The sequence below is a fragment of the Odontesthes bonariensis genome, chromosome 22 (genome assembly GCF_027942865.1).
Source record: "Odontesthes bonariensis isolate fOdoBon6 chromosome 22, fOdoBon6.hap1, whole genome shotgun sequence".
Taxonomy (NCBI): Eukaryota; Metazoa; Chordata; class Actinopteri; order Atheriniformes; family Atherinopsidae; genus Odontesthes; species Odontesthes bonariensis.
Genome location: NC_134527.1, coordinates 1,812,547 through 1,838,828, shown reverse-complemented (window position 1 = coordinate 1,838,828; position 26,282 = coordinate 1,812,547). Strand labels below are relative to the sequence as shown.

The window sequence follows — 26,282 nt, the reverse complement described above, 5'->3', positions numbered from 1 at the left end:
TTGAAAGGTTAGATCAATAAAACAGCAGTCCTTTCATGCCGTCAAGGACATATGGCAGAAGATGACATTGCGAGAGACCATTGTCCCAAAAAAACCCTCTGGTTTACACAGCTTCAGTGGTGTAGTCTAAGTTGAACGCAGGTATACGGCGTATACCCACCTCTTTTTTGGGGGGATTTCCGTATTGAGAATGAGGAGTCACGTGACTCCGGTCGGCCGGTCGGCCATGTTGGCAGAAGAATCTATTGGTTGCCAGGGGCAACGCCATTAACTTAACGGATATCCTCCCGCATTTGTCATTTAGGCAGGGCAGAGACGAATACAAAAGAAAGAAAGAAAGCAAAGCAATGGAGAGAGATAAGGCGAAAGAAAAGGGACCTTACAGGGACAACCTAAAATGCTCCGTATACCCACTTAAAATTCGTTTTTCAATATTTAGAATAGCACAGCCACGTTTCATCAACTACCACTTCTAATGGAAGCCTTGTTATAATTTAACAATACAACGACAACACTTCAGAATAGCATTCATTCGGAAATTGCGGCAGTCAATCAATCTCCCAGGGATTCACTATCAGTGTTTTGACAATAACGTCCCTTCTTTGTATTAGTTGAAAGCGGTGATTCTCTAACGCACAACAGCGCCCCCTATAGGAGTGGAAGGTGGAAAACTAAAATGGATGTGTGTGTACATATATATTTTTTTTATGTATATTACATATATAAACGAATGTAATACATATATATATATGTTACAATTAATTAATTCTGACAGCCCTTGTGTATATATATATATATAAAACAACCTGTCTCAAGATGTGATGGTGTTCTGCTGCTTTAAAACAATCACTCTGTTAGGCCTCGCTCTATGAGGGATGAGTACAAAGATTAAGTGCCACAGGGAGTCCCATTGCCACTGAGATACACACCACACAGTCCACACAATCAAAGTGAGTTTATGATGTCCCTCATCCTGTCCCTCATGCATGCAAGGGGCAGGTAAGTGCAAAGCTGCGACCCCACAAACATGTTTGTCCCTTAACACAGCATTATAAATGTGCTGTTACCAGAATGGCAATGACCAAGTCGTAGTGCACTATTAAAAGCCCTGTGTTATGTCATAGTATTGTAGTACTATGGTACTTAACTTTTCAATGACTATTACAGCGCGCCACTGGAGGTACGGCGTGCATTAAGGGGCTACTATTGGTCCCGAGGGGTCCCGAGTCCCGACCCCTAGTTTGTTACCACAGGCCTATGACTGGCCAACTACACAGTATACCCACCTCAAAAAGGTAGACTACACCACTGGGTTTACAAGTTCCAATCTGCGAGGGGCAGAGAAGTCCAAGCTCAAGGTTGGAACAGGAAACTCAAAACATGGCGGCAGGAACGTCACTTCCGGCTGCCACCGCTGCTGCCCTGTTAGTGGAAGCCAACGCTGATCATCCACTCACTGACTCAAGTGTTTTCTTGTTTTTTTTAACGTTTTTCTTTCTGTGTAAAGGTCTTATTCACAAACGCAAAACGTAATAATAATAATAATAATAGAATGATAATACTAATTTCCTTTAACACAGTCTTCATATAAATACATATATTTACATACAGTGAACACACATTTGACAATCAGAGTCAAGATGACTGAACATAGGAGCAGGTGTAAAATATTTGTGAAAAAATGAGCTTATATGAATAGTTTTTTTTTATTTAAAACAAACCACACTTTCAGCCCATCTGGTTGAAAGAGGAACTTTTGGGACCTCTAATTTCTGGTTATAAAACTGAAAGGTTGGAAAGATAAGAAACCTTAGTCTGAGGCTTGAAGAGAGGCCAACCACTGGGCTCAAAACTCTTCTTAATGCTATATTCCTAACAGACAACGGAGCAACGAAGGCTCTAAATCAGCCTTAACGTCTGCCTAAGTTGTAGAGCAGCTGGAGTTTGGAGTGAGTGAACAACCATTTGCTTGCTTGCAGCAAACAGCAGTTGCACATCAATGCAGCCGTTTGAAAAGAAGAAAATTGAGCTCTTTCTAAATATCAATAATGAGCATGTTTTTAAGCAAGGCTTTTATTTTGTGAAATCTGTTGCTCACAGGCTTTTATTTTGTAAAAGTCTGCTGCTGTCTGCTGTGGAACAGGAAAAGAAAGTAATCACCAAACATGGAGAAGGGTACGGAACTTTTACTCGGCCATTTTCATGTTAAAGTTCTTCCAGACGGCGGAGTCGACAGAACCAAAGTCATCTGTAAACACTGCCAAGTTGAATTGTCTTCTCAGCGTAGTAGTTCCAGTCTAAAATATCACTTAAAGGCAAAACACACAACTGATAGCAGCAAGTCATTCAAGGAAACAGACAGTGGAGCGAGGCTTCTACATAAAAACTACAGAAAGATGCTGATGTTAAAAGTGTGTTTGCACAACAAATGTTGTAGAATAGAAAAGAAATAGAAAAATACTTTATTTATCCCCCAATGGGGGAAATTCAAATGTTATGGCACTTTCATTCATATGGCAGCACATTTAAAATAAAGCTAAAAGCTAAAAGCTATACACTACTTTTGGTAGTCATGTGATTAATTAGGTTAAACATTTTAATCGTTGCCCAGCCCTAGTTTTCATGATATGAAAATGTTTAAACTGAAGTAATACCTAGATTGGCCAACAGATGACGCTCCAGGTTTCTGAGTGCGGTCATGTGGCTACGTCACATGACCGTCAGGAGGACAAACAGGAAGAGAGTTTCTTTTGTTGATGATATTTTTATGACAGAGGAACAGCTCTCTTCTCTGCTGGGTGCGCGGATGGAAAATAAACTTTAGTGACTTTTTTCATGTTCTCAGTTTTGTTTCGCGGCTGTTTTCTAATCCGGAAACACCCGAACTCCATGTGACTCGGTTTTAATCCTCAACGAAGGTACGTGGATAAGAAACTGCAGCATACAGTTTATTATATCAAGCAAATGCGATTTATAAGAGTCAAAAGGAAGAAAAGATGACTGAGATATTAACTGTAGAGGCGGCGGAAAATACCGACATGAAAGCCAGTGAATTTGGATATATTTGAGCAGTTTGCAGTGTTGAAGAGATGCAAAGTTTTACGTAGTGACTAATTACAGAAATCGTTGGATTAATTGAGCTTCTTTAAAAGTGCTCGTTGCTCTGTTGTTTGTTCACGAAGCGTTTTTACTTCATATACATCACATCTGGAACACTCAGTGTGTTTAAGTCCAGGCTGAAGACACACCCATTTTCAGCTGCATTTGAATAAAGCTCCAAATCGGAAGGTTGAGTTTCAAAACTTAATCACATTTTAACTCCTGATTTGATCTATTGTTCTTATTTCTTTCTCTTTTTAAAAAAATTAAATCGTGCTTTTTATTTCTACTGTTTTAATGTCTCTGTAAAGCACTTTGAATCACCTTGTTGTTGAATTGTGCTGTAACAAATAAACTTGCCTTATATGTCATGCTGACACACAGGGGCAGCCCAACTGTATGAAACTCGGGGTCAGAGGTCATGGGCTCTGCGGTGGAAAGGACGGACGAGCACGTCAGGGAGTACCTGATCTACCGCGGCTTCACCAGCACGCTAAAACACCTCGACAGCGAAATCAAAACCGACAAGGAGAAGGGCTTCCGGGTACGGACAGAGATAGGTTAAAGGGACAGTTCGCCTCTTCTGACATGAAGCTGTGTAACATCCCATATCAGCAGCATCATTTCTGAACATCTTCTTACCCCCTGCTGCGTCCTGTGAGCAGAGTTCCAGCCTCGTTTTGGTGTTGATGAAGGTAGTCCGGCTAGTTGGCTGGGGTTTAAAAAATAAAGTCTTTTGCTTCTCAAAACAATATGCGTTCAACAGAGTAATACATTTGCATCACAAAATGGTTCTCCAGGAAAAAGTCAGAGCTCACAATCTCTTGGCCCTATTTTCTGTCCCTTCGTATCACTGCCTGCTGCCGCCTGCCGACAGCCGCGCCTGTTACGGTGTTTGCTGCTCGGAAGCGGGGGACTGCTCAGTCTGGACTTCGGTCTGCACAGCAGGTAAACAAAAGAAAAGGAAACAAAAGACAAGTAAAGGACTGCTCGGTCTACACAGCAGGCAGTGATACGCAGGGAGAGAAAATAGGGCCAAGAGATTGTGAGGTCTGACTTTTTCCTGGAGAACCATTTTGTGAATGCAAATGTATTACTCTGTTGAACGCATATTGTTTTCAATTCATTTTTATTTATATAGCGCCAAATACAACAAATGCCATCTCAAGGCACTTAAATAATAAAGTCCAATTCAAGCCAATTGGAATTCAATTCATTGTTATCATAATTATTTACAAAATAATCCCATTTGAGAAGCAAAACGCTTTATTTTTTAAACCCCAGCCAACTAGCCGGACTACCTTCATCAACACCAAAACGAGGCTGGAACTCTGCTCACAGGACGCAGCAGGGGGTAAGAAGATGTTCAGAAATGATGTTGCTGATATGGGATGTTACACAGCTTCATGTCAGAAGAGGCAAACTGTCCCTTTAACCTGAATGATTTGTTCAAAGCTTTTGGAGAGTGACAGATTTGAAGAGCACTGATGTGTGTGGCTGGTTTGCATCTGCAGGTGGATAAGATCATCGATCAGCTCCAGCAGTTCGTCCAGAGCTTCGACCTGTTCGGTTTGAAGGAGTACTGGCTGTACCTGGACAGACGCCTGTTCTGCAGACTGGAGGACGTTTACAGGTCCACCGTGAACAAACTGAGAACCAGCCTGTACAGATACTATGTCATCACCACCATCCAGGTAACCAAACGCCGCGCGCTCTAAACGTTTGAGAGGGAGCGGCATTTTAAAAGTTCTGTCTTTCTTGCAGAAAGGAAACGTGGAGAAGACTCAGGAGTTTTTCCAGAAGCAGGCGTTGGAGCTGCAGGGTCAGGCCGAATGGCGCGACTGGTTCATCCTGCCGTTCATCCCCGCTCCCGAGCAGAGCGCCGCCTTCTCGCCGTACTTCTCCCGCCAGTGGGCCGACACCTTCCTGGTTTCCCTGCACAACTTCCTGTCGGTCCTCTTCCAGTGTATGCATATCCTCCAGCCGAGTCCACTGTGCTGAACTCTGAGTTCTGATTTGTGGCCAGATCACATAATATGGTAGAATGATCTGAAAATGGGCTTTTTGGATGTTAAAATGAGTTATTTACACGTGCAAATAGTGCAGATCCTCCTCCATGTAGTCAGGCATGTTGTACCTCTGGGTTAGTGATGGGAAACTCGATTCCTTTTACTGACTCGAGTTTGTATGAGTCATCGAGTTTTCAAGTCACTTGAATCAATCACCCAGAGTGTGCGCCACGGAACGTACAAACAAGTTCCAAATCATTGTGAAAAAGGTTAAAAATATAGAAGGCGAAACATTTTTCTTTTTCTTTCTTTCTCTCTAAATAAATTCAAATAACCCAAACAGCCAATAAATTAACATTCAGTGCGAAACAGTGCAAAATTATTATAAAATGTATGAAACTGTGCACATATAGAACATTTAAATAACCTAAACAATAGTGCAAAAATAATAATATTCTAACATTCAACACTGCACCATTATAATAAAATAATTATGTACAGAATGAATGAACTCCCGCTTCCTTCAAAATAAAGCCGGGAGGGAGCGAGTGAGCTGCCTGTGAACTGTGAGTCGGGTATGAATCACGAATCCTGAATCACGAGTCCTGAGTCCTGAGTCCTGAATCGTGAGCCCTGAATCCTGAATCGTGAGCCCTGAATCAGGCGTCCTGAATCGTGAGTCATGAATCGTGAGTCCTGAATCGTGAGTCCTGAATCGTGAGTCCTGAATCGTGAGTCCTGAATCATTAGTCATGAATCTTGAGTCCTGAATCTTGAGTCATGAATCGTGAGTCCTGAATCATGAGTCCTGAATCTTGAGTCATGAATCTTGAGTCCTGAATCATGAGTCCTGAATCGTGAGTCCTGAATCATGAGTCCTGAATCACGAGTCCTGAGTCCTGAATCGTGAGCCCTGAATCCTGAATCAGGCGTCCTGAATCGTGAGTCCTGAATCGTGAGTCCTGAATCGTGAGTCCTGAATCATTAGTCATGAATCGTGAGTCCTGAATGGTGAGTCATGAATCGTGAGTCCTGAATCGTGAGTCCTGAATCATGAGTCCTGAATCGTTAGTCCTGAATCATTAGTCATGAATCTTGAGTCCTGAATCTTGAGTCCTGAATCTTGAGTCCTGAATCGTGAGTCATGAATCGTGAGTCATGAATCGTGAGTCATGAATCGTGAGTCCTGAATCGTGAGTCATGAATCATTAGTCATGAATCGTGAGTCATGAATCGTGAGTCCTGAATCGTGAGTCCTGAATCATTAGTCATGAATCTTGAGTCCTGAATCTTGAGTCCTGAATCGTGAGTCCTGAATCGTGAGTCCTGAATCGTGAGTCATGAATCGTGAGTCCTGAATCGTGAGTCATGAATCGTCAGTCATGAATCGTGAGTCCTGAATCGTGAGTCATGAATCGTGAGTCATAAATCGTGAGTCCTGAATCGTGAGTCCTGAATCGTGAGTCCTGAATCATTAGTGATGAATCTTGAGTCCTGAATCGTGAGTCCTGAATCATGAGTCCTGAATCGTTAGTCCTGAATCATGAGTCCTGAATCGTGAGTCCTGAATCGTGAGTCCTGAATCGTGAGTCCTGAATCATGAGTCCTGAATCGTTAGTTCTGAATCATGAGTCCTGAATCTTCAGTCCTGAATCATGAGTCCTGAATCTTGAGTCCTGAATCGTGAGTCCTGAATCGTTAGCCCTGAATCATGAGTCCTGAATCTTGAGTCCTGAATCATGAGTCCTGAATCCTGACTCCTGAGTCCAGTTTTAGCAGCCGTAATGAGGTTGTATGAAGTATGTCACCTAAATCATTCGCACTTTTGTTAGAAAAGTTATTTTTCACTGTTTTTCCATCCAGTTTTGAGGTAAATTTAAACCGCAACACATTTACTGACTAGAAATTAAACTTAAAGTCAAGATACGGAGAAAAATGGAAGAAGGAATTTGTTTAAACTCGCCGTATGTTTAGCCTCTGAGGGCAGAAACACCCCCCCAACCATAAACTCTTTGTAGAAAAGGGCAGATCTCTTCTGTGAAACTGTGCAGCTTTGTCAACAGTTTCTAACGTGCAGCTTGAAAATAAGCAGAAATGGAAACTCTTTTGGAAACTTTTTGTTGATTCGCTGATTTCTGGCCCTTAACTGATCTCCACCTCAGCCCGTCCTCCTGAGCTTTGATGCCGAAGTCCAGAAGATGACCAGCGTGACCGAAGACAATGAACAGCTCCGTCAGCGGGTGAGACTAAACCCACTGAATTATTCACACCATCCTGGTACCAACTTCACTTCTTCTTCTTTTTTCTCTTATTTTGGTGAATGTCTTTGTGAAAAAGCTTCTAGTTTGGTTTAAAAGTTTAATCTTTTATTCCAAAACTGGTCTTATTCACATGTGTAAAGCTGAATTATGGTTCAGCTTTAAATAAAATAACACGGTTTACAAACCCAGCACTGATTAGCCCAACGTGTAACTAATTATAGATATCACAAGTTGAATTCCATCATTTATTTAAAGGGATAGTTTGCCTCTTTTGACATGAAGCTGTATGACATCCCATATTAGCAATATCATTTATGAACATTGACTTTGGCTGTGTTCGAAACCGCATACTTCTGCTACTACTCCTACTAACTTTCTGAGTTAGTATGCGAGTTTGAGTAATCAGAAGTTCCCGGATGCATACTAGATTCTCTGAAATGTTGGGTATGCATCATGAGGTCACTACTCATACTCAAACTACCCAAGATGCAACGTAACGTGACGTCGCCGATCGTCATTTCCTGTCAAAACGGCAGTTTCAAGCTAGCTACAACGAGGGTAGGTTCACTTCCTGTTTTCAAAACAAAAGCACCAATTGTATGGTAATGGCTTTCCCTATGATAAAAGGCAACGGGTATTTTATTTTGTGAAAATAACAGGAAGTGCGTTGCTCACTGCGGCTAGCTTTAGTAGCGCCGAATTCGTGGGAACAAAATTGTAAACAGCCGGTATTTTGTCAGGTTTTCAACACGTTGGGGATCTAAACGACTACATGAAGCAGGGGACTGCTTCATGTCAAAAGAGGCGAACTATCCCTTTAAGTCTCATTGGCGTGGAAAGGTTAATTCTTCAGTTAAAGATGCTCTTTCCTCCTGTTTCACGCTGAGGTTCTGATCACAATGTGGGGTTCCTGTATATTCCTTCTGTTCGCTGGTGTCTCAGCGTGTTTTTCTTCTCTCCTCCAGCTGTTCACCCTGCAGAACAGGGACCAGAGAGACGGAGAGGAGATGGTCCTCCACAAGCTGCCACCTTATGTCCAGAACATGGACCGACTGGGAGACACTGAGCTGTGAGCCACTAACATCTCTGTCTTTACTGCTGACTGACTGCACCATAACTGCCTCTCAGTTTTTAATTTGTACTGCTACTCTAAAAGAAAAGAGAACACGCAGAAACTGCTGGTGACGCACGATGCTAACGTCGGTGCTAACATTGATGCTAATGTCTTTGCTAACATCGATGCTAATGTCGGTGGTGACGTCAATGCTAACGTCGGTGCTAACATCGATGCTAATGTCAGTGCTAACATCGATGCTGATGTCGGTGCTAACATCGATGCTAATATCTTTGCTAACATCGATGCTAATGTCGATGCTAACATCGGTGCTAACATCGATGCTAACGTCGGCGCCAACATCAATGCTAATGTTGGTGCTAACATCGATGCTAATGTCGGCGCCAACATCAATGCTAATGTTGGTGCTAACATCGATGCTAATGTCGGTTCTAACGTCGATGTTAATGTCGATGCTAACGTCGGTGCTAACATCGATGCTAATGTAGGTGCTAATGTCGATGCTAATATCGGCGCTAATGTCGATGCTAACATCGATGCTAATGCTGTCAGAGTAGGGTCACTGCTACATTTCACAGAATCACACAAGGTTTTAACAAACATCAAAGCTTCTTCTGCCTCCAAAGTCTTTCCAACACGAGTCATTCGCACCACATCGCGTACACAACTGTGTGGGGGGCGCAGAAGCTGTTTTTTTGCAATGTTTTAAGCGTCTTTTAACCTTTTAGTCAAAGCACTTCAACAGTATGGTTAGAGAGGGCACATGTGTTCAGTCTGAAAGCTCTTACAATGTTAACCAGAGCAGAATTTCTGCAGTTCTTTCAGATAACAGAATAACTTCTGCAGAGTTATCGTGTTTAAAGGTTTAAAAATGTCTGTTGTGTTGAACTTTGTTAGCTGCATATCATAGTGTAGCCCACCTGCTGGGCGGTGATGCTGCTAACTACTGCTAACTCCTGCTAACTACTGCTAACTCCTGCTAACTCCTGCAGAGCCGAACAGCTGAAACTGTCTGAATCCTCAGCTGATGCCAGGCATGTCAGGTTTAATGGGAGGACGCTTTGTGTTGTGCTTTTATCTGTTTCTGTTTCTGTTCTGGTGACTTTTTAAGCACTTTACATCAACCAAAACGCTACTTTGTGTAATCTTATTAAACATATTTAAACAGCTTTTAGCTAAATTATTGTTAATGCTTCAGTATTTAGACTGTTACAGTGTTCACACTGTGTCTGTCTGATGTTTATCACAAATAAACAATTCACCTGATGAATTGTTTTTTTCTTGTCAGTACCATCTATTCTCACCAGATGAGCCGAGGGGTTCACTCACTTATGGAGGACGGCAGGTTGATGAATACAGGGCGTTCTGAACTTAAGACCAGTTAACGATAACATATGATCCTTACTGGAGAGGAAATCAGTTTTTAAAGAGATTTAAAGAGACTTTTCAACGGGTTCTTCTCTCAGGTAATTTCAAAGTACAGGGCTTTAGTTTACCAGAAGACAAGTCTGGGTACAAGGGGGCCACATCACAGCCAGAGACAAAGGATGTGTTCGAAACTGCATACTTCTCCTACTACTCATACTAACTTTTTGAGTTAGTATGCGAGTTTGAGTAAGCGAGAAGTTCCCGGATGCATACTAGATTCTCCTAAATGTTGGGTATGCATCATGAGGTTACTACTCATACTCAAACTACCCAAGATGCAACGTAACGTGACGTCGCCGATCGTCATTTCCTGTCAAAACGGCCGTTTCAAGCTAGCTACAACGAGGGTAGCTTCACCTCCTGTTTTCAAAACAAAAGCACCAATTGTATGGTAAAGGCTTTCCCTATGATAAAAGGCAACGGGTATTTTATTTTGTGAAAATAACCGGAAGTGCGTTGCTCACTGCGGCTAGCTTTAGTAGCGCCGAATTCATGGGAACAAAATGGTAAACAGCCGGTATTTTGTCAGGTTTTCAACACGTTGGGGATCTAAACGACTACTTTCTCACCTGAAAACGTTTCAAATGTTGCTAAAGTTTACAGAATTTAGAGCTTAAGAGAAATCAGCTTCAGGCCGGCTGATTTCGGCTCGGCAGGAGCGAAATGCATTGTGGGTAAACGCTCTGCATACTGTCTGATCGATGTAGTATGCGGTTTCGAACACAGCCAAGGACTCCAGATAGTTTGGAAATGGCCTTATAACCCTTCTCAGGTTGATGGGCAGCGACAGCTGACCTCTGAGATCGTTGCTGGTGTCTTTCCTCCTTGGCATCGTGTTAACACACACCTTAATAACTGACAGAACTTCTGAGGACCGTGGGAGGAAACATGAAGAACATGCTCACTCCTCACATAGCTGCTGCAGCGTTGATGGAAACCGGAAACCTCTTTGCTCTGAGACGACCTTTCGCCCCTTTTAATGGGACACCCCGTGGATAAAAAGGGAACTTTATCAGACTAAAGTGTCGATGACGACTCACATAAAGCATCCATAAATTCCTTAAGAATCCAAACTTCTGGAGTTCACATTTTAAAGGCCAAGTTGAATTGCTTTTATTGTGACGGTTTTGTCATCAACATGTCAGTCCAAACAGACAGAATGAGGGTCATCGTAACGGTCAGCCCTGACTGGTTCGGTTATTTAAACCCAGAAAGTTCACCTACTAATCCGTTCCCTAATAAGTTCCAGGTCTGTTTTAATGCTCTTTATGTGGGCGTCTCCCAGTCTTCTCTCAGTCGCCTTCAGCTGGTGCAGAACGCTGCTGCCCGTCTTTAACCAACACCAACAGACGTGTGCACATCACTCCTGTTCTGAACTCCCACCGTTGGCTTCCTGACCTTTAGAGAACTGATTTGAAACTTTTAATGTTGGTTTTTAAAGCTCTTAACGACCTCGCCCCGTCGTATTTATCTGCACAGTAAAGAATTTCCCTGTAAAATAACAGTAAAATATGTTATTTTACAGTGCAAGGCAATTTTATTTATAGAGCACAATTCGTACAGTAGGTAATTCAAAGTGCTTCACAGCTACATAAAATCACAAGAAGGCAATAAAATCATAAATTAAAAAAAAAAATAAATAAATAAAAAAAACCATTAAAAATAATCATTAATGAATTAATTGAGTGCAGATAAAATACTTTCAGGTGTCATATGCACAGCTAAATAGAACTGTTTTCAGCCTGGATTTAAACATTGTCAGAGTGCAACTAATGTTATTTATTTTAACAGCATATTATTGTTTTTTGGATTACAGTATGACCGTAGAACAATGGCAGGTGTTGTAGTTATTTTACAGTGCAACTACTGTTATTTATCAAACAGTATAATTGTGTTTTTTGTGTTACAGTACATGACGGTAGAATAATGGTAGGTGTTTTAGTAATTTTACAGCGCATCTACCATAATTTATTTAACAGTTATAATAAAGTTTTTTGGATTTGGACATCAAATCATTACAAATACTGTTTTACGCTGTTAAATCACAACTATCTGCTGGTGTTGTTAAATGACTGATTTAACTGTTAATTTACATGTGAGGGATGAATATTCAACATTTTTTTTTACAATTATTGTAAAATAGAGTCGGATACTGTTGTAAATCCAGCGTAAATACACAGCAGTTCTTTACAGTGTGAGCTTTGAACAGTCCTGGCAGAGCTCTGAGGTAAATGTGTGTTTTTAAAGCTCTTAACGGCCTCGCCCCGTCGTATTTATCTGAGCTTTTAACAGTCCTGGCAGAGCTCTGAGGCCAGCAGATCAGTTTCTGCTGGAAGTGCCCAGGTCAGAATACAAACCCTGGGGTGAGCGAGCCTTTTCCCAAAGCTGCCCCCAGGCTCTGGGATAAGCCCCCCGTCCAGCCGCGTCTTATTTCTGACCTGGGCCTCTTCAGATCCAGGCTAAAAACCTGCTTATTTAGGATGGCTTTAATACCCAGTAGCATGATGACACTTTTATCTTATTTGATTTTGTTGTATTTTATTGCTTTCGCTGTTCTTTTTTTGTTTTTACTTCTTCTTCTCTTTATTTATTACCTGCTGTAAAGCACTTTGGTACACCGTAAGGATTGTCTGTAAAGGGCTGTAGAAATTCAGTACATTTACATTTACAGAGTGCAACAACTCACGGTTCCTGCTTCCTTTTAAGGGCGTTCGCTTGCTTTGTAGAAGATGGATTTTAATGGTTATAACGCAGGTTTTTTCATCCATCTGGTTGGTTATCTGGTCAAATATGACACACGCCGTCATAAAGGATCGGAAGGAGAAGAGTTTCGTCCTATAACACCCATGAAAGAGAGCTCAGCATCTAGGGCGTCTCCATAGCGATGAAGACGATGACTTTTACAGCTTTGGCTCATGTTGAACTGGCGCAGCGCGGTTTTGCTAACCTTTCCTCCCCGTGCTGTCACAGGGACTTGGTGTCGAGCCAGCGAGCCGTCAACGCCACCAACACTCCTTCCAGAAACTTCTTCTCCACATTCCTGCCACAAGGCAAGCGCGCTCCGGGGAAACCGCCTCAAGTCGCCGCGGCATCTTCACCGAACCAGGCAGCCGTGGGCAGAAAGGAGCCGTCGGCGAATCAGGTGAGAGCAGGAAGCTGCCAGATTCCAGGGCTGTGTTCAAAAGTGCATACTACATACTGCATACTACATACTACATACTGCATACTACATACTGCATACTGCATACTACATACTGCATACTACATACTGCATACTACATACTGCATACTGCATACTACATACTACATACTGCATACTGCATACTGCATACTACATACTACATACTGCATACTGCATACTGCATACTGCATACTACATACTGCATACTGCATACTACATACTACATACTGCATACTACATACTACATACTGCATACTGCATACTGCATACTACATACTGCATACTACATACTGCATACTACATACTGCATACTGCATACTACATACTGCATACTGCATACTACATACTGCATACTGCATACTGCATACTACATACTACATACTGCATACTGCATACTACATACTGCATACTGCATACTACATACTGCATACTGCATACTACATACTGCATACTGCATACTGCATACTACATACTACATACTTCCATACTACATACTGCATACTGCATACTGCATACTACATACTACATACTTCCATACTACATACTGCATACTGCATACTACATACTGCATACTGCATACTACATACTGCATACTGCATACTACATACTGCATACTGCATACTACATACTGCATACTACATACTGCATACTGCATACTACATACTACATACTGCATACTGCATACTACATACTGCATACTGCATACTACATACTACATACTGCATACTACATACTACATACTGCATACTACATACTGCATACTACATACTACATACTGCATACTGCATACTGCATACTACATACTACATACTGCATACTGCATACTGCATACTACATACTACATACTGCATACTACATACTGCATACTACATACTGCATACTGCATACTACATACTGCATACTACATACTACATACTGCATACTACATACTGCATACTACATACTACATACTGCATACTACATACTGCATACTGCGTACTACATACTACATACTACATACTGCATACTGCATACTACATACTACATACTGGATACTGCATACTACATACTACATACTGCATACTACATACTACATACTGCATACTGCATACTACATACTGCATAATAAATACTACATACTGCATACTACATACTGCATACTACATACTGCATACTACAAACTACATATTGCATACTACATACTGCATACTCATCGATCAGATCTTCAGTCTTCAGAGCGTTTACCCACAATGCATTTCGCTCCTGCCCGAGCCGAAATCAGCCGGCCTGAAGCTGATTTCTCTTAAGCTCTAAACTCTGTAAACTTTAGCAACATTTGAAACATTTTCAGGTGAGAAAGTAGTCGTTTAGATCCCCAACGTGTTGAAAACCTGACAAAATACCGGCTATTTACAATTTTGTTCCCACAAATTTGGCGCTACTAAAGCTAGCCGCAGTGAGCTAACGCACTTCCTGTTATTTTCACAAAATAAAATACCCGTTGCCTTTTATCATAGGGAAAGCCATTACCATACAATTGGTGCTTTTGTTTTGAAAACAGGAAGTGAACCTACCCTCGTTGTAGCTAGCTTGAAACTGCCGTTTTGACAGGAAATGACGATTGGCGACGTCACGTTACGTTGCATCTTGGGTAGTTTGAGTATGAGTAGTAACCTCATGATGCATACCCAACATTTCAGAGAATCTAGTACGCATCCGGGAACTTCTCGCTTACTCAAACTCGCATACTAACTCAGAAAGTTAGTACGAGTAGTAGGAGAAGTATGCGGTTTGGAACGCAGACCAGGAAAAGGTTTCAGGAGTGTGCTCAGGTGCTGATGATGGCTCTGTTGAAGGGAACTGAAAAGGCTTTTAGCTTTGGGAATCTTCTCGTCTGTGTGGAAAATCATTGAGTATCTAAAGTCCAGCCGCAGGGTTTGAACGACTCAGTTTAAGAGCTGTTATTTCTTGCATTTCATCCACAGTTTTTGCCTTTTTTGTTGCAATTTTTCCATCTCAGTTTTGGCGCAGAAGCACAGCACTCATATTTAATAGTTCCCGACATGAAGATGATTCGTGAACTTGCATCGACTCAGACTTGGAAAACAAAGTTCATGGTGTTGTCACTTTATAACCAGCATACAATAGAGCAGAGAGGGGCTTTGTATCTGTATTTAGCACCAGTGTTAGCTCGATTCTCTCATTTGAAGCTCAAGAACAAGCTGGAGAAATCTCAAGGTAAACAAAGTATTTATTGGTGGTCACAAGTGAAGTATATCAGCGCTGGACTTGGAGGGACAGACGTCTCACAGGACATCCGTCAGACCAAGCCCCGATTTCCGGAAACATTTCATATTTATATGACCCTTTATTTCACTAAGACTTAAACTTGACAGAGTGTAATTGGACATGAGCAGGTTAAACACCGTCTTCGTCTTGTTCTTTGGATCAGCCAAACAATATGTGTGTGTGAATGTTGCTTTAAGCGTGTATCTGCTTTTCCAGGCTAATTGTTTTGTCTCGTTATGCTATCTTAGCGTCTTGGACCATTTAAGGTCATATATTGTGTTCAGAGTGGAAAAGTACAAACTAGGAACATGGACTTTTTAACATGCATTCATAATGTCTAAGAACAAAGCCAATTTTAACACCAGGTAGTAGTTTTCAGTAGGCTTCACACTAACCGTTGAAACCTTCCACGGTTTCTTTTTTCAGGCAGCAAAGTCGAAAGAAGCGCCTCAACCTAAGGAAGTAAAGCCGGCTCCCAGCCAGCCGTCAACCAGCGACTCTGCAAATTCCCAGTTTCAACCGTCTGCAAATCAGACAACGAACCAGGCGACGAACCTGATTCCCAGACACAGGAGAATCCAGGACCACGAGAAGGAAAGAAAGGAGCTTTTCTCCAAACCACCGCTGCAGGTACCGTAAGGCTGGTGCAAAAAAATATCCTACATGTTCGAGTATATTTCTACGGAAGCCCAGAGCGGACGTGGTACGTATAAACTTTTTTTTGATGGTTTTCTCGAGATAACGAGTTAAGTTACCGATGGTTTTCGAGGCCACTTTTTCTCCCCAGTCCGCCCCTGTTGATATGTGTTTATATGTGTTTCTGGCAAAGGTTTTTACCCATTTTTACCCCCCTTTCATTGAAAACTGAATAAAGTAGCCTATGAATCAAACATGGAATGTGGAGCGTTTGTGAAAATGCACAAAGCAAATCCCGCTGGTGTGACGAGCATATGAAGAATGGAATCAGGTTTAACACACACCAATCATGCCGATATCGTTTTCTCGAGATAACGAGTTATTTATCTCGTTTTCTCGAGATAACAATAACGGCATCTCTCGTGCATCATTGAGTAACCATGGAGACGGCCTGCTCCCCTCAGCCGGTCACTGATGAAGTCGACTATCAGCTGGATCACTGAGGTGTAAACGCCTGCTGAGCTGCAGTCGAGCCGGCCGTCTCCTTAAAGGACGCCGGCTGGTATGAAAGTTATCTCTACAAGACAACAAACTGCAGTTTCAGCTGTTAGACCTCGACAGAAGTAAAAATCTGATGTGTTGATCTGTGTCGGGTTCTCCTAAATCTGACATTTTCAGCTTGAGTCCGTTCTTGGAAAGGTTTTAAGAACTCCGAGAAACTGATCATGAGTGTTCAAGGAAAGAGAGTGAGCTCGAAAACCATCTCTAAATTAACTCGTTATCTCGAGAAAACCATCAAAAAAAAGTTTATACGTACCACGTCCGCTCTGGGCTTCCGTACATATTTATGCTCTGAACCATAACTTCACACAAAGAGGGGCTGTCACACCTGCCAGAACAATGCTAATGCTAACAATTATAATGCTAACAATGCTAATGCTAACAATGCTAAGTTACAGACCAGAGACAGTTGGTTATTTATTTGGACATTTTTCCCATTTATGACTGAGTTGGCCTTTCTAGCTTGAGAGCAATTAGCATCTTTGGCTAATTAATTGTGTTACTGGTTAGTGTCACTGGTTAGTGTTACTGGTTAGTGTTACTGGTTAGTGTTACTGGTTAGTGTTACTGGTTAGTGTCACTGGTTAGTGCATCTCACCAGGCTGTTCCGTTTAATCCAGAAATGACCTCTCTTCTCCAATCGATTGAAGCTGTCCTGCCTTTGTGTGCAGACACCGGAGAGGAAAGGGGAGGCCGGGGATGGGGAGCCACCCGAGACCCCCGCCGAGCCTCCAGACTCCTCGAACAACGGGAGCTGTGGGGCGGCAGCAGAGGCGGGAGACCTCTCAGCGGAGCAGCCGTTCATCAAGCTCAGCCAGGAGGAGTACGGGGAGCACCACTCCTCCATCATGCACTGCAGGTTTGCCCTCTGCACTCTCAGCCTGAAGCCAGATCAGACATGAAATCAGAAGGTAAAACTCTCCTGTTTTCTCACGCTGATATCCAGGGTCGACTGTTCTGGTCGCCGGGTTGCCAGTTTGGACGTTGACGGAGTCATAAAGGTGATTTTTTTTTTTTTGGGGGGGGGGGGGGGGGGGGCGGGGTGGTAGTTAGGGATGGGAATCGAGAACCGGTTCTTGTTGAGAACCGGTTCCCAGTGTTTCAATTCCTTGGAATCGTTTGGCGATTTTGCAAGCGATTCCCTTATCGATTCCAGTGGGCGCGAATGACGTCACCACGCAGCGTTGCGTTGCGAGTCCAGCGCAGCCAGCAGCCAACAGTAAACATGGCGCCCAAGCGGTACAAACGCTCAAAAGTTTGGTTACACATCCCTAAAAAAGACGACAACAGGGCAACTTGCAAAGTGAATATTTCACCAAAGGGAGGAAATACTACCAACATGCAATAACTATGAATGAATGTCGCGTTTTCGATCTGCTCCGGACTAACGTTGGTGAATCTGAACCCAGCAACGTTAGCAACGTTAGCATGTCCTCGGCTAACACTGCAGGTAACTAACTAACTAACAAACACTGCCTATCATGTTAGCACCATTTGCCTGATAGTAAAAGCTGCTGTTAGTAACGGTTAAGGCTAAATGAATGCCTTCTCAGGCATTACATTTAGATGAAATCATGAGAGACAGAGCCTGACTGGCTCAGAGCCAGAGGCTGGTGGTACTACCCCCAGTTCACCTCTACCTCCAGCTTCTCCTTTCACCAGAGCAGGAAGAGTTAAATTACCCAGGCCAGGATAGACCAATGTGGACCTCACCGTTGTTGGGTTTGTAAGGTCAGGACTCGTGTTACTTCTAAACTAATCAAAGTTGATGCTAATCGAACGGTTTGTTGTCCTTTTTCTCCAAATGAGAATCGATAAGGGAACCGACAAAGAACCGAATCGTTAAGCAGAATCTAAAATGGAATTGGAATCATAAAAATCTTATCAATTCCCATCCTTAGTTGTAGTACATAGAAAAGAAAGATTCTGCTAACTGTAACGGAAACATAAATAAAGCCTTCCTCTTCCTCAGGTGTGGTCGTTCAACCCCATCATGCAGACCAAGGCCACCATCATGTCCAAGTCCCCTCTGTTGTCTCTGGAGTGGGCCACCAAACCGGACAGGCTGGTAAAGACACAAAGAGCATTTATTAAACCTGATCAAGGAAACAGCCTTTCACATTGTTGCTCACAGTTAGCAACACGATGCTAACCGAAGGCACCATAATTCCAGAGTTGGACTAATGCATGTGTGTGTGGTCAGTTGTTACTAGGCAGTGGTGTTGGCACGGTGCGACTCTACGATACGGATGCAAAGAAGAATCTCTATGAGATGAACATTGATGAGACTCATCCACGGTAAACCTGCCTGTTTGGATTAAATCACTTTACTTCAAAGTCATGTTATGCTGGGAGTACAAATATAAATCCACATAGTGAAAAAAATGGCACAAAAACCCACTTAACCCTCCTGTTGTCTTGCGGGTCAAAAGTGAGCCACTCATTATATATGCCAGCTGTTGCAGAAAAGCTCAAACACAGATGGAGTTGTGCAGCCTTTACTTGTGTTGTGTTTTGTTTTTATTTACAGAAACCACGCTGAATGTAATAAAGCTAATGCTAGCATGCTAACATGCTTGGAACAACAGCGGCGTGCTAATGTTTAGCATGTTTAACACATTTTGAATTGATGTAGAAACATCGAATGAAGAAGGAACAGCAGTGAAGACATTTTATTTTAATTGTGTTTAAAACTTTTTGACTTGATCAAGTGGATAAGAATAAGCTTTTAGAATGGTGTTCTATCTGTTGGTAACGGCCCTTTTCTTTGTCTCTCAGCATCCTGTCTTTAGCTTGCAGTCCCAGCGGTTCTTCGTTTGTCTGCTCGGCCGCGGCTCTCAGCCGATCTGGAAATGTTGAGTCTGCTCCTCGGCTTCCTATTCCAGTGTCTGGTCAGCTGCTGCTTTGGGACACCAAGACTGTCAAACAGCAGGTGGCTAAGCAACGATTCAATTCTATTCAACTCAGTTTATTTATGTAGTGCCAGCTCACAGGCACTTCAAACAAAGAAAAAACTAATCTAATTAAATCCAAATATATATAATATTTTATGATTATAATACAATTATAATTAGGGCTGGGCAACTATTGAAATATTTAATCAAATTAATCACATGATTTACCTGATTAATCACGATTAATCGCATTTGTACGCAAAATCCTAGCCTGGCTGACGCGTCCACATCTCGATGAGATGGTGGTCTGGGAACTAGGTGTGCATTTTCTCGTATTTGAGGCGTGGTTTACGAATGCCTAGAGCCGTTTATTGGGCGCTACGAATGTCTATCAAATGGCGTCTGGTTCTTCCCATGCTGCTTTGCGCACGATTCATAGCCAATTGTATCACTTATACCAGATGATGACAGAAATTCGACGAGGAAGAAGAAGAAAAAAAGTAAAATAAAAGTAAACTTGCGTTCTAAGCTACTTAAAACACTTTCTAAGGCTGCATCGAACGGTAACGTTGTGTCCGCTGCCATGTTGGATTAACACTAGCTTCGGTGTCGCGCATAGACGTCGTCATCGTCTTGCTGCCCCCCCCGTTCTGTGATTGGTTCCCTAACTCAGGCAAAAATAAGGGCGGTGGTTTCCAGGCTGCCTTTGCAGTGAGAATGAAATCGCGCGCAAAGCAGCATGGGAATTCCCAGGCTAGCATAATCCCAAAATGAATCCAAAAGTAGTCTATATTTTAGTTTTATTTAGTCACATTTAGTTTTATTTTAAATGTGCTGCCATATGAATGAAAGTGCCATAACATTTGTTGTGCAAACACACTTTGAACATCAGCATCTTTATGTAGTTTTCTGTGCTGCGTGTCGTTCCCCCTCTCTCTGCCTCCTGCTTCCTGTCTCTCTGAACTTTCCTATCCATTAAAGGCAAAAAAGCCCCCCCAAAAATGATTTTTTTTTTTTATATATATTTTTTTTAAAATAAATAAATAAAAAATGCGTTAATGTGCGATAAAATAATTATCGGCATTAAATAATCAATGCGTTAACGCGATAATAACGAGTTAATTCGCCCAGCCCTAATTATAATACAATTATAATTCGATTCAGTCCAGTTCGTTGTATCCAGTTAAATCCAAACTCTACATCCATATTATGCCAGCTCATTAAAAAGGAAGGGTGGCCTCTGCCTGGACTGGCTGGGACTGAGAGGAAACCTTCCAGAAAAAAAGATCAAAACAAAGTTTATGACAATGAAAGTGGCAGAAACAGATGTAGAGAGTAAAAATAAGTTAATAACATAACATCATAAACTTAATAATGACGTTCTGACATAATTAGAACCTGATCATCCTGATTGTAGCATTGATTTGAGCATGTTTTGCATTAGCTTTACTCTGTGTGCTGTTCCCTTTTCTCAGCTCCAGTTCTCCCTGGAACCTGAACCAGTAGCTATTAACTGCACGGCCTTCAACCACAACGGAAACCTTCTGGTGACCGGAGCTGCTGATGGAGTCATCCGACTGTTCGGTCAGTGCCGACCCTCAATCCTCCCCAAATATCTTTACACTGAGGACAGGAAAGACCTGTTTCCAAAAAATCTCAAAGTCTGTCTAAACCTTAAAGGGACAGTTCGCCTCTTCTGACATGAAGCTGTGTAACATCCCATATCAGCAGCATCATTACTGAACATCTTCTTACCCCCTGCTGCGTCCTGCTGACAAGTTATTCATGTTACAGGGAGCGGAGATTCAGCAGATCAGCAGAGTCTGAGCACTAAGAACCACCGTGTGACAGAAGCGTCTCAATCTGTTAAACATACAGCTGTCCACAGAGACTCTGTTAAAGGGACAGTTCGCCTCTTCTGACATGAAGCTGTGTAACATCCCATATCAGCAGCATCATTTCTGAACATCTTCTTACCCCCTGCTGCGTCCTGTGAGCAGAGTTCCAGCCTCGTTTTGGTGTTGATGAAGGTAGTCCGGCTAGTTGGCTGGGGTTTAAAAAATAAAGCGTTTTGCTTCTCAGAACAATATGCGTTCAACAGAGTAATTTATTAATTAATTTATTACTAGTAGTTTATAGTTGCCATTACAATTTAGTCTTTTGATTTATTGTAATTTATTTCTCGATTCATTGCTTGATTATTGATTTTTGTGATGTTGTTTTTTTTCTTAGTTTTTTTTTCTCTCTCTCATTAATCCATTTGTTGTTTTATCCTGATAAGATACATTTAATGTAGTTTATTTATCTTAATGGTGAGGTTCTGGATAAGCCCTCCCAGGGTTTCTAACCTCTCCAGCACTGATTCATTGCAGCTTATCATTTATTATCTATTGTATATTTATTTATTTATTTTATTATATTTATTATATTTATTTATTTTATTATATTTCTTTCTTTTATATGATATACTCTTGTTTGTAATGTTTTATTAAAGTGCAAAAAACAATAAACAATACATAATAAATAAACAATAAATAATACATTTGCATCACAAAATGGTTCTCCAGGAAAAAGTCAGACCTCACAATCTCTTGGCCCTATTTTCTCTCCCTTCGTATCACTGCCTGCTGCCGTCAGCCGCGCCTGTTACGGTGTTTGCTGCTCGGAAGCAGAGGACTGCTCGCTCTGCTCGGTCTGCACAGCAGGCAGTGATACGAAGGGAGAGAAAATAGGGCCAAGAGATTGTGAGCTCTGACTTTTTCCTGGAGAACCATTTTGTGATGCAAATGTATTACTCTGTTGAACGCATATTGTTCTGAGAAGCAAAAGGCTTTATTTTTTAAACCCCAGCCAACTAGCCGGACTACCTTCATCAACACCAAAACGAGGCTGGAACTCTGCTCACAGGACGCAGCAGGAGGTAAGAAGATGTTCAGAAATGATGTTGCTGATATGGGATGTTACACAGCTTCATGTCAGAAGAGGCGAACTATCCCTTTAAGAGAATGGGCTCAGTTGTGGACACCAGTCCCCCGATCTCACTTGATATTTCACGTTCTTATCACAGCGGAGAAATAGCAACGTTACGAGCAGCTCCGCCGGTGTTTGGACAGAAAACTTCTCCCTAACTGAACCAGCACAGATTATTCATGATGATTATTCATCATCATACGCAGCATTTAAGGCATTTAACACAAATAGTGTGTCGTGCAAAGATAGATTACAATGAATCATCAAAAGAAGGATAAAGGCTGTAACTGCATATTGTACAATAGATCTTTGGGATTTGTGTTTTTCACCAAATGATTTGTAGAGAGAACTTCTTTTGCAACAGAATCTGTCAAATATTTGATTTATATTTGCATCTAAGATGCTAAAGTTGTACTTGTGTAAATCTTCCTGTGACTTTGCACATGGACGTGTCAGGAAACCGTCCTCTGAATTTGAATCTGTGCCTTCTGCAGATATGCAGCGTTATGAAAGCGCTATGAGCTGGAGAGCTCACGATGGAGAGGTTTACAGCGTGGAGTTCAGCTACGATGAAAACACCGTTTTCAGCATCGGGGAGGATGGAAAGGTGTGTGAAGGCGGGATTTAAAAAACCTTCTTTTAAATGTCTTCAGTTTGAATGAAGACATATAATAATTTTTATTATTATTATAATAATTTATATTATTATATGTCTGTGCGTGTGTGCTCAGTTCATCCAGTGGAACATCCACCGCTGCGGCGTGAAGCAGTCGGAGCAGATCCTACCTCAGGACGCCACCGGGCCCTTCGTCCTGTCGGGGTACAGCGGATACAAACAGGTGACCGGCGTTACCGTGGAAACGGCTGCTTCCCTCCATCACAGACCGATTCGGTTTTTAAAACAACCGATTTAATCAGAGAAATGAACTGGAACTAAACGGTCCAGCTTTTCCATATCACATCATTTCATCTTATCTGATCATTAATCAGGAAAATGAAAGAGAATAAAATGAGTTTAAAGTGTTTAATGTTTAAAGTGTGTCTGAACTCTCTGTGAACTTTTCTAAAGGTTCAGGTTCCCAGGGGTCGACTCTTCGCCTTCGACTCAGAGGAACAACACGTCTTGTCCTGTTCCAGCAGCGGAGGACTCATATACAGAGTATGTTTAACCTCACGCTCATCAGCCTTAACACACCTTTCTTCTTCTCTTAACCGTTTCTTTGACAGCATTTGAGCTAGTTGTAAATGTTTGGCTACTTAAATCAAGTAATCAGGTTTTTTTCTTATTCATACAGAGCTGTTAAAGGATAAGACCGGTTTTTTGACATTGGGCCCTTGATTTCACATTATAACATGATGTTCTACTCACCCCTGCTTGTTGTTGAACATTTGGAGCTGTTCCGAAGATATTCGAGAGGCGTCTGGCTGCTCTCTTGAGATATTCGGCCATGAAACGGTTTCCTATGGGCAAGCTCATACAGGCACAAACTATGCTGTTTATAATTTATTAATTACTGTACATTAGCACTGATAACGTGGAGGTGCGTCGCTTACTTAAAAAAATCCGGGTTATTGTAATTTTGATTTTATTGTCGTAAAGTGGGTGTTACTGACGTCCTCGTCGTGCTACTGCCACAGACAGCCCACAGACCTGCTGCCTGTTTATTCATTCGGCTAAAATTCAAAATTAGTAACCCGGATTTTTTTAAGTAAGCGACGCACCTCCACGTTATCAGTGCTAGTGTACAGTAATTAATAAATTATAAACAGCATAGTTTGTGCCTGTATAAGCTTGCCCATAGGAAACCGTTTCATGGCCGAATATCTCAAGAGAGCAGCCAGACGCCTCGCGAATATCTTCGGAACAGCTCCAAATGACCAACAACAAGCAGGGGTGAGTAGAACATCATGTTATAATGTGAAATCAAGGGCCCAATGTCAAAAAACCGGTCTTATCCTTTAATTACATCTATTTAATTTTTATTAGGGCTGGGCGAGTTAACTCGTTAATTATTTAACGCCGATAAATATTTTATCGTGCATTAACGCAGTTTAAAAAAAAAAGAACTGGGGGGGGGGGGGGCTTTTGAGCCTTTAATGGAAAGTTCAGAGAGACAGGAAGCAGGGGGCAGAGAGAGGGGGAACAACACGCAGCACAGGGCGGTCCGATGCGGGAGTCGAACCGGGGCCAGCTGCAGCGAGGACTATAGCCTCTGTACATGGGGCGGCTGCTCAGCCCACTACGCCACGGACCCCCCCTGTTTTATTATTTATTTTATTATTGTAAAAGTCTGCTACTCACAGGCTTTTATTTTGTAAAAGTCTGTTGCTCACAGGCTTTTATTTTGTAAAAGTCTGCTACTCACAGGCTTTTATTTTGTAAAAGTCTGTTGCTCACAGGCTTTTATTTTGTAAAAGTCTGCTACTCACAGGCTTTTATTCTGTAAAAGTCTGCTGCTGTCTGCTGTGGAACAGGAAAAGAAAGTAATCTTTGGATCCACCAAACCTGGAGAAGGGTACGGAACTTTTACTCGGCCATTTTCATTTTAAAGTTCTTCCAGACGGCGGAGTCGACAGAACCAAAGTCATCTGTAAACTCTGCCAAGTTGAATTGTCTTCTCAGCGTAGTAGTTCCAGTCTAAAATATCACTTAAAGGCAAAACACACAACTGATAGCAGCAAGTCATTCAAGGAAACAGACAGTGGAGCGAGGCTTCTACATAAAAACTACAGAAAGATGCTGATGTTAAAAGTGTGTTTGCACAACAAATGTTATGGCACTTTCATTCATATGGCAGCACATTTAAAATAAAGCTAAATGCTAAAAGCTATACACTACTTTTGGATTCATTTTTGGATTTTGCGTACAAATGTGATTAATCGCGATTAATCAGGGAAATCATGTGATTAATTAGATTAAACATTTTAATCGTTGCCCAGCCCTAGATTTTTTGTATATTTTGAGCAAACATTTGTTTCTGATCTGTTTACATGTTGCCTGCTCTCCATCTTCCAGTTGACCAATGGGGAGCCAGCCCTGGAGAGGGTGCTGTCTCTGGGCGGGCACAAAGCGCCGGTGGTGACGGTCGACTGGAGCTCGGCGGTGGACTGCGGCACCTGTCTGACGGCCTCCATGGATGGAAAGATCAAACTGAGCACGCTCCTGGCGCAGAAGTCGTGACTGAGGACCCAGAAGAGGAAACCTGAAGGAGTCAGAGGTTATCAGAGTTTGAGTTAAACTGATTAACCCTCCGGAGTAACTGGTGCAGCATCTGTTTCATGAGATAGTAACCGTGGAAACGTATCAATGTGTTGCCATGTTGGAATCGGCATTAAAATCCGACTGAAAGTCACATCTGAGCTCTGATTGTTGTTTTTTCTTCTAAAAACTGCATTCCAGTAAGGAAAAAAATAACTTCTTAACAGGCTGACAGACTCAAAGCTTCAATATACAGAATTATCAACTTCTTTACATTTATAAACATAAAACTGGGATAAAGCATGAAATAGAGATAGTTGACACACACCAAGTAATAAATACTGTAGGAGCTATTTGTAAAGTTAGTTTCAGTTTTTTGGTTCTGGTTGTAAATTGAATTAGCTAATTATGAGTAACTTTATTTGATTCATTTCAGTGCTTTATTTAGATCAGATTTTTTTGCTAATATTCTTTGTTAGTTATTTGTTTAGGATATTTTGGTAATTGGGTCACACTGGGCACCTGGAGTCCCAGCATGCACCTGGGTGGGCCAATGTGTTTTTTACCAGGGAAAAGGAGAGAGCAGCAGGTGTTCTTTGTTCTTTTCTTTGTTTTATTGTTTTGAAATAAATAATCAGAAAATGCAAGAATTCATCTTGGACATTCATCTTCTTTTGCCTGCGTTAAACCACATTTCCCAT

The 26,282-nt window shown here is 41.8% G+C and overlaps 1 protein-coding gene and 1 long non-coding RNA gene across 2 annotated transcripts; one reads left to right on the top strand and one right to left on the bottom strand.

The window, feature by feature from the left end:
- Positions 1-2,726: 2,726 nt before the first annotated feature.
- On the top strand, positions 2,727-25,735 carry wdr91 (WD repeat domain 91). The gene is made up of 18 exons (XM_075455289.1): positions 2,727-2,918; positions 3,484-3,643; positions 4,614-4,793; positions 4,864-5,071; positions 7,266-7,348; positions 8,335-8,438; positions 12,843-13,014; positions 15,748-15,951; positions 17,190-17,377; positions 17,465-17,519; positions 18,491-18,586; positions 18,722-18,816; positions 19,297-19,450; positions 20,888-20,996; positions 22,877-22,989; positions 23,114-23,221; positions 23,452-23,541; positions 25,399-25,735. Exons 2-18 carry the CDS (start codon positions 3,521-3,523, stop codon positions 25,561-25,563), a joined length of 2,247 nt encoding a protein of 748 aa, XP_075311404.1. The 5' UTR covers positions 2,727-2,918; positions 3,484-3,520; the 3' UTR covers positions 25,564-25,735.
- Positions 11,239-13,009, bottom strand: LOC142372402 (uncharacterized). Its single transcript, XR_012768235.1, has 3 exons — positions 12,820-13,009; positions 12,559-12,707; positions 11,239-11,363 (listed from the first exon to the last, which is right to left on the bottom strand). It is a non-coding gene; the product is annotated as an uncharacterized LOC142372402 (long non-coding RNA).
- Positions 25,736-26,282: the final 547 nt, after the last annotated feature.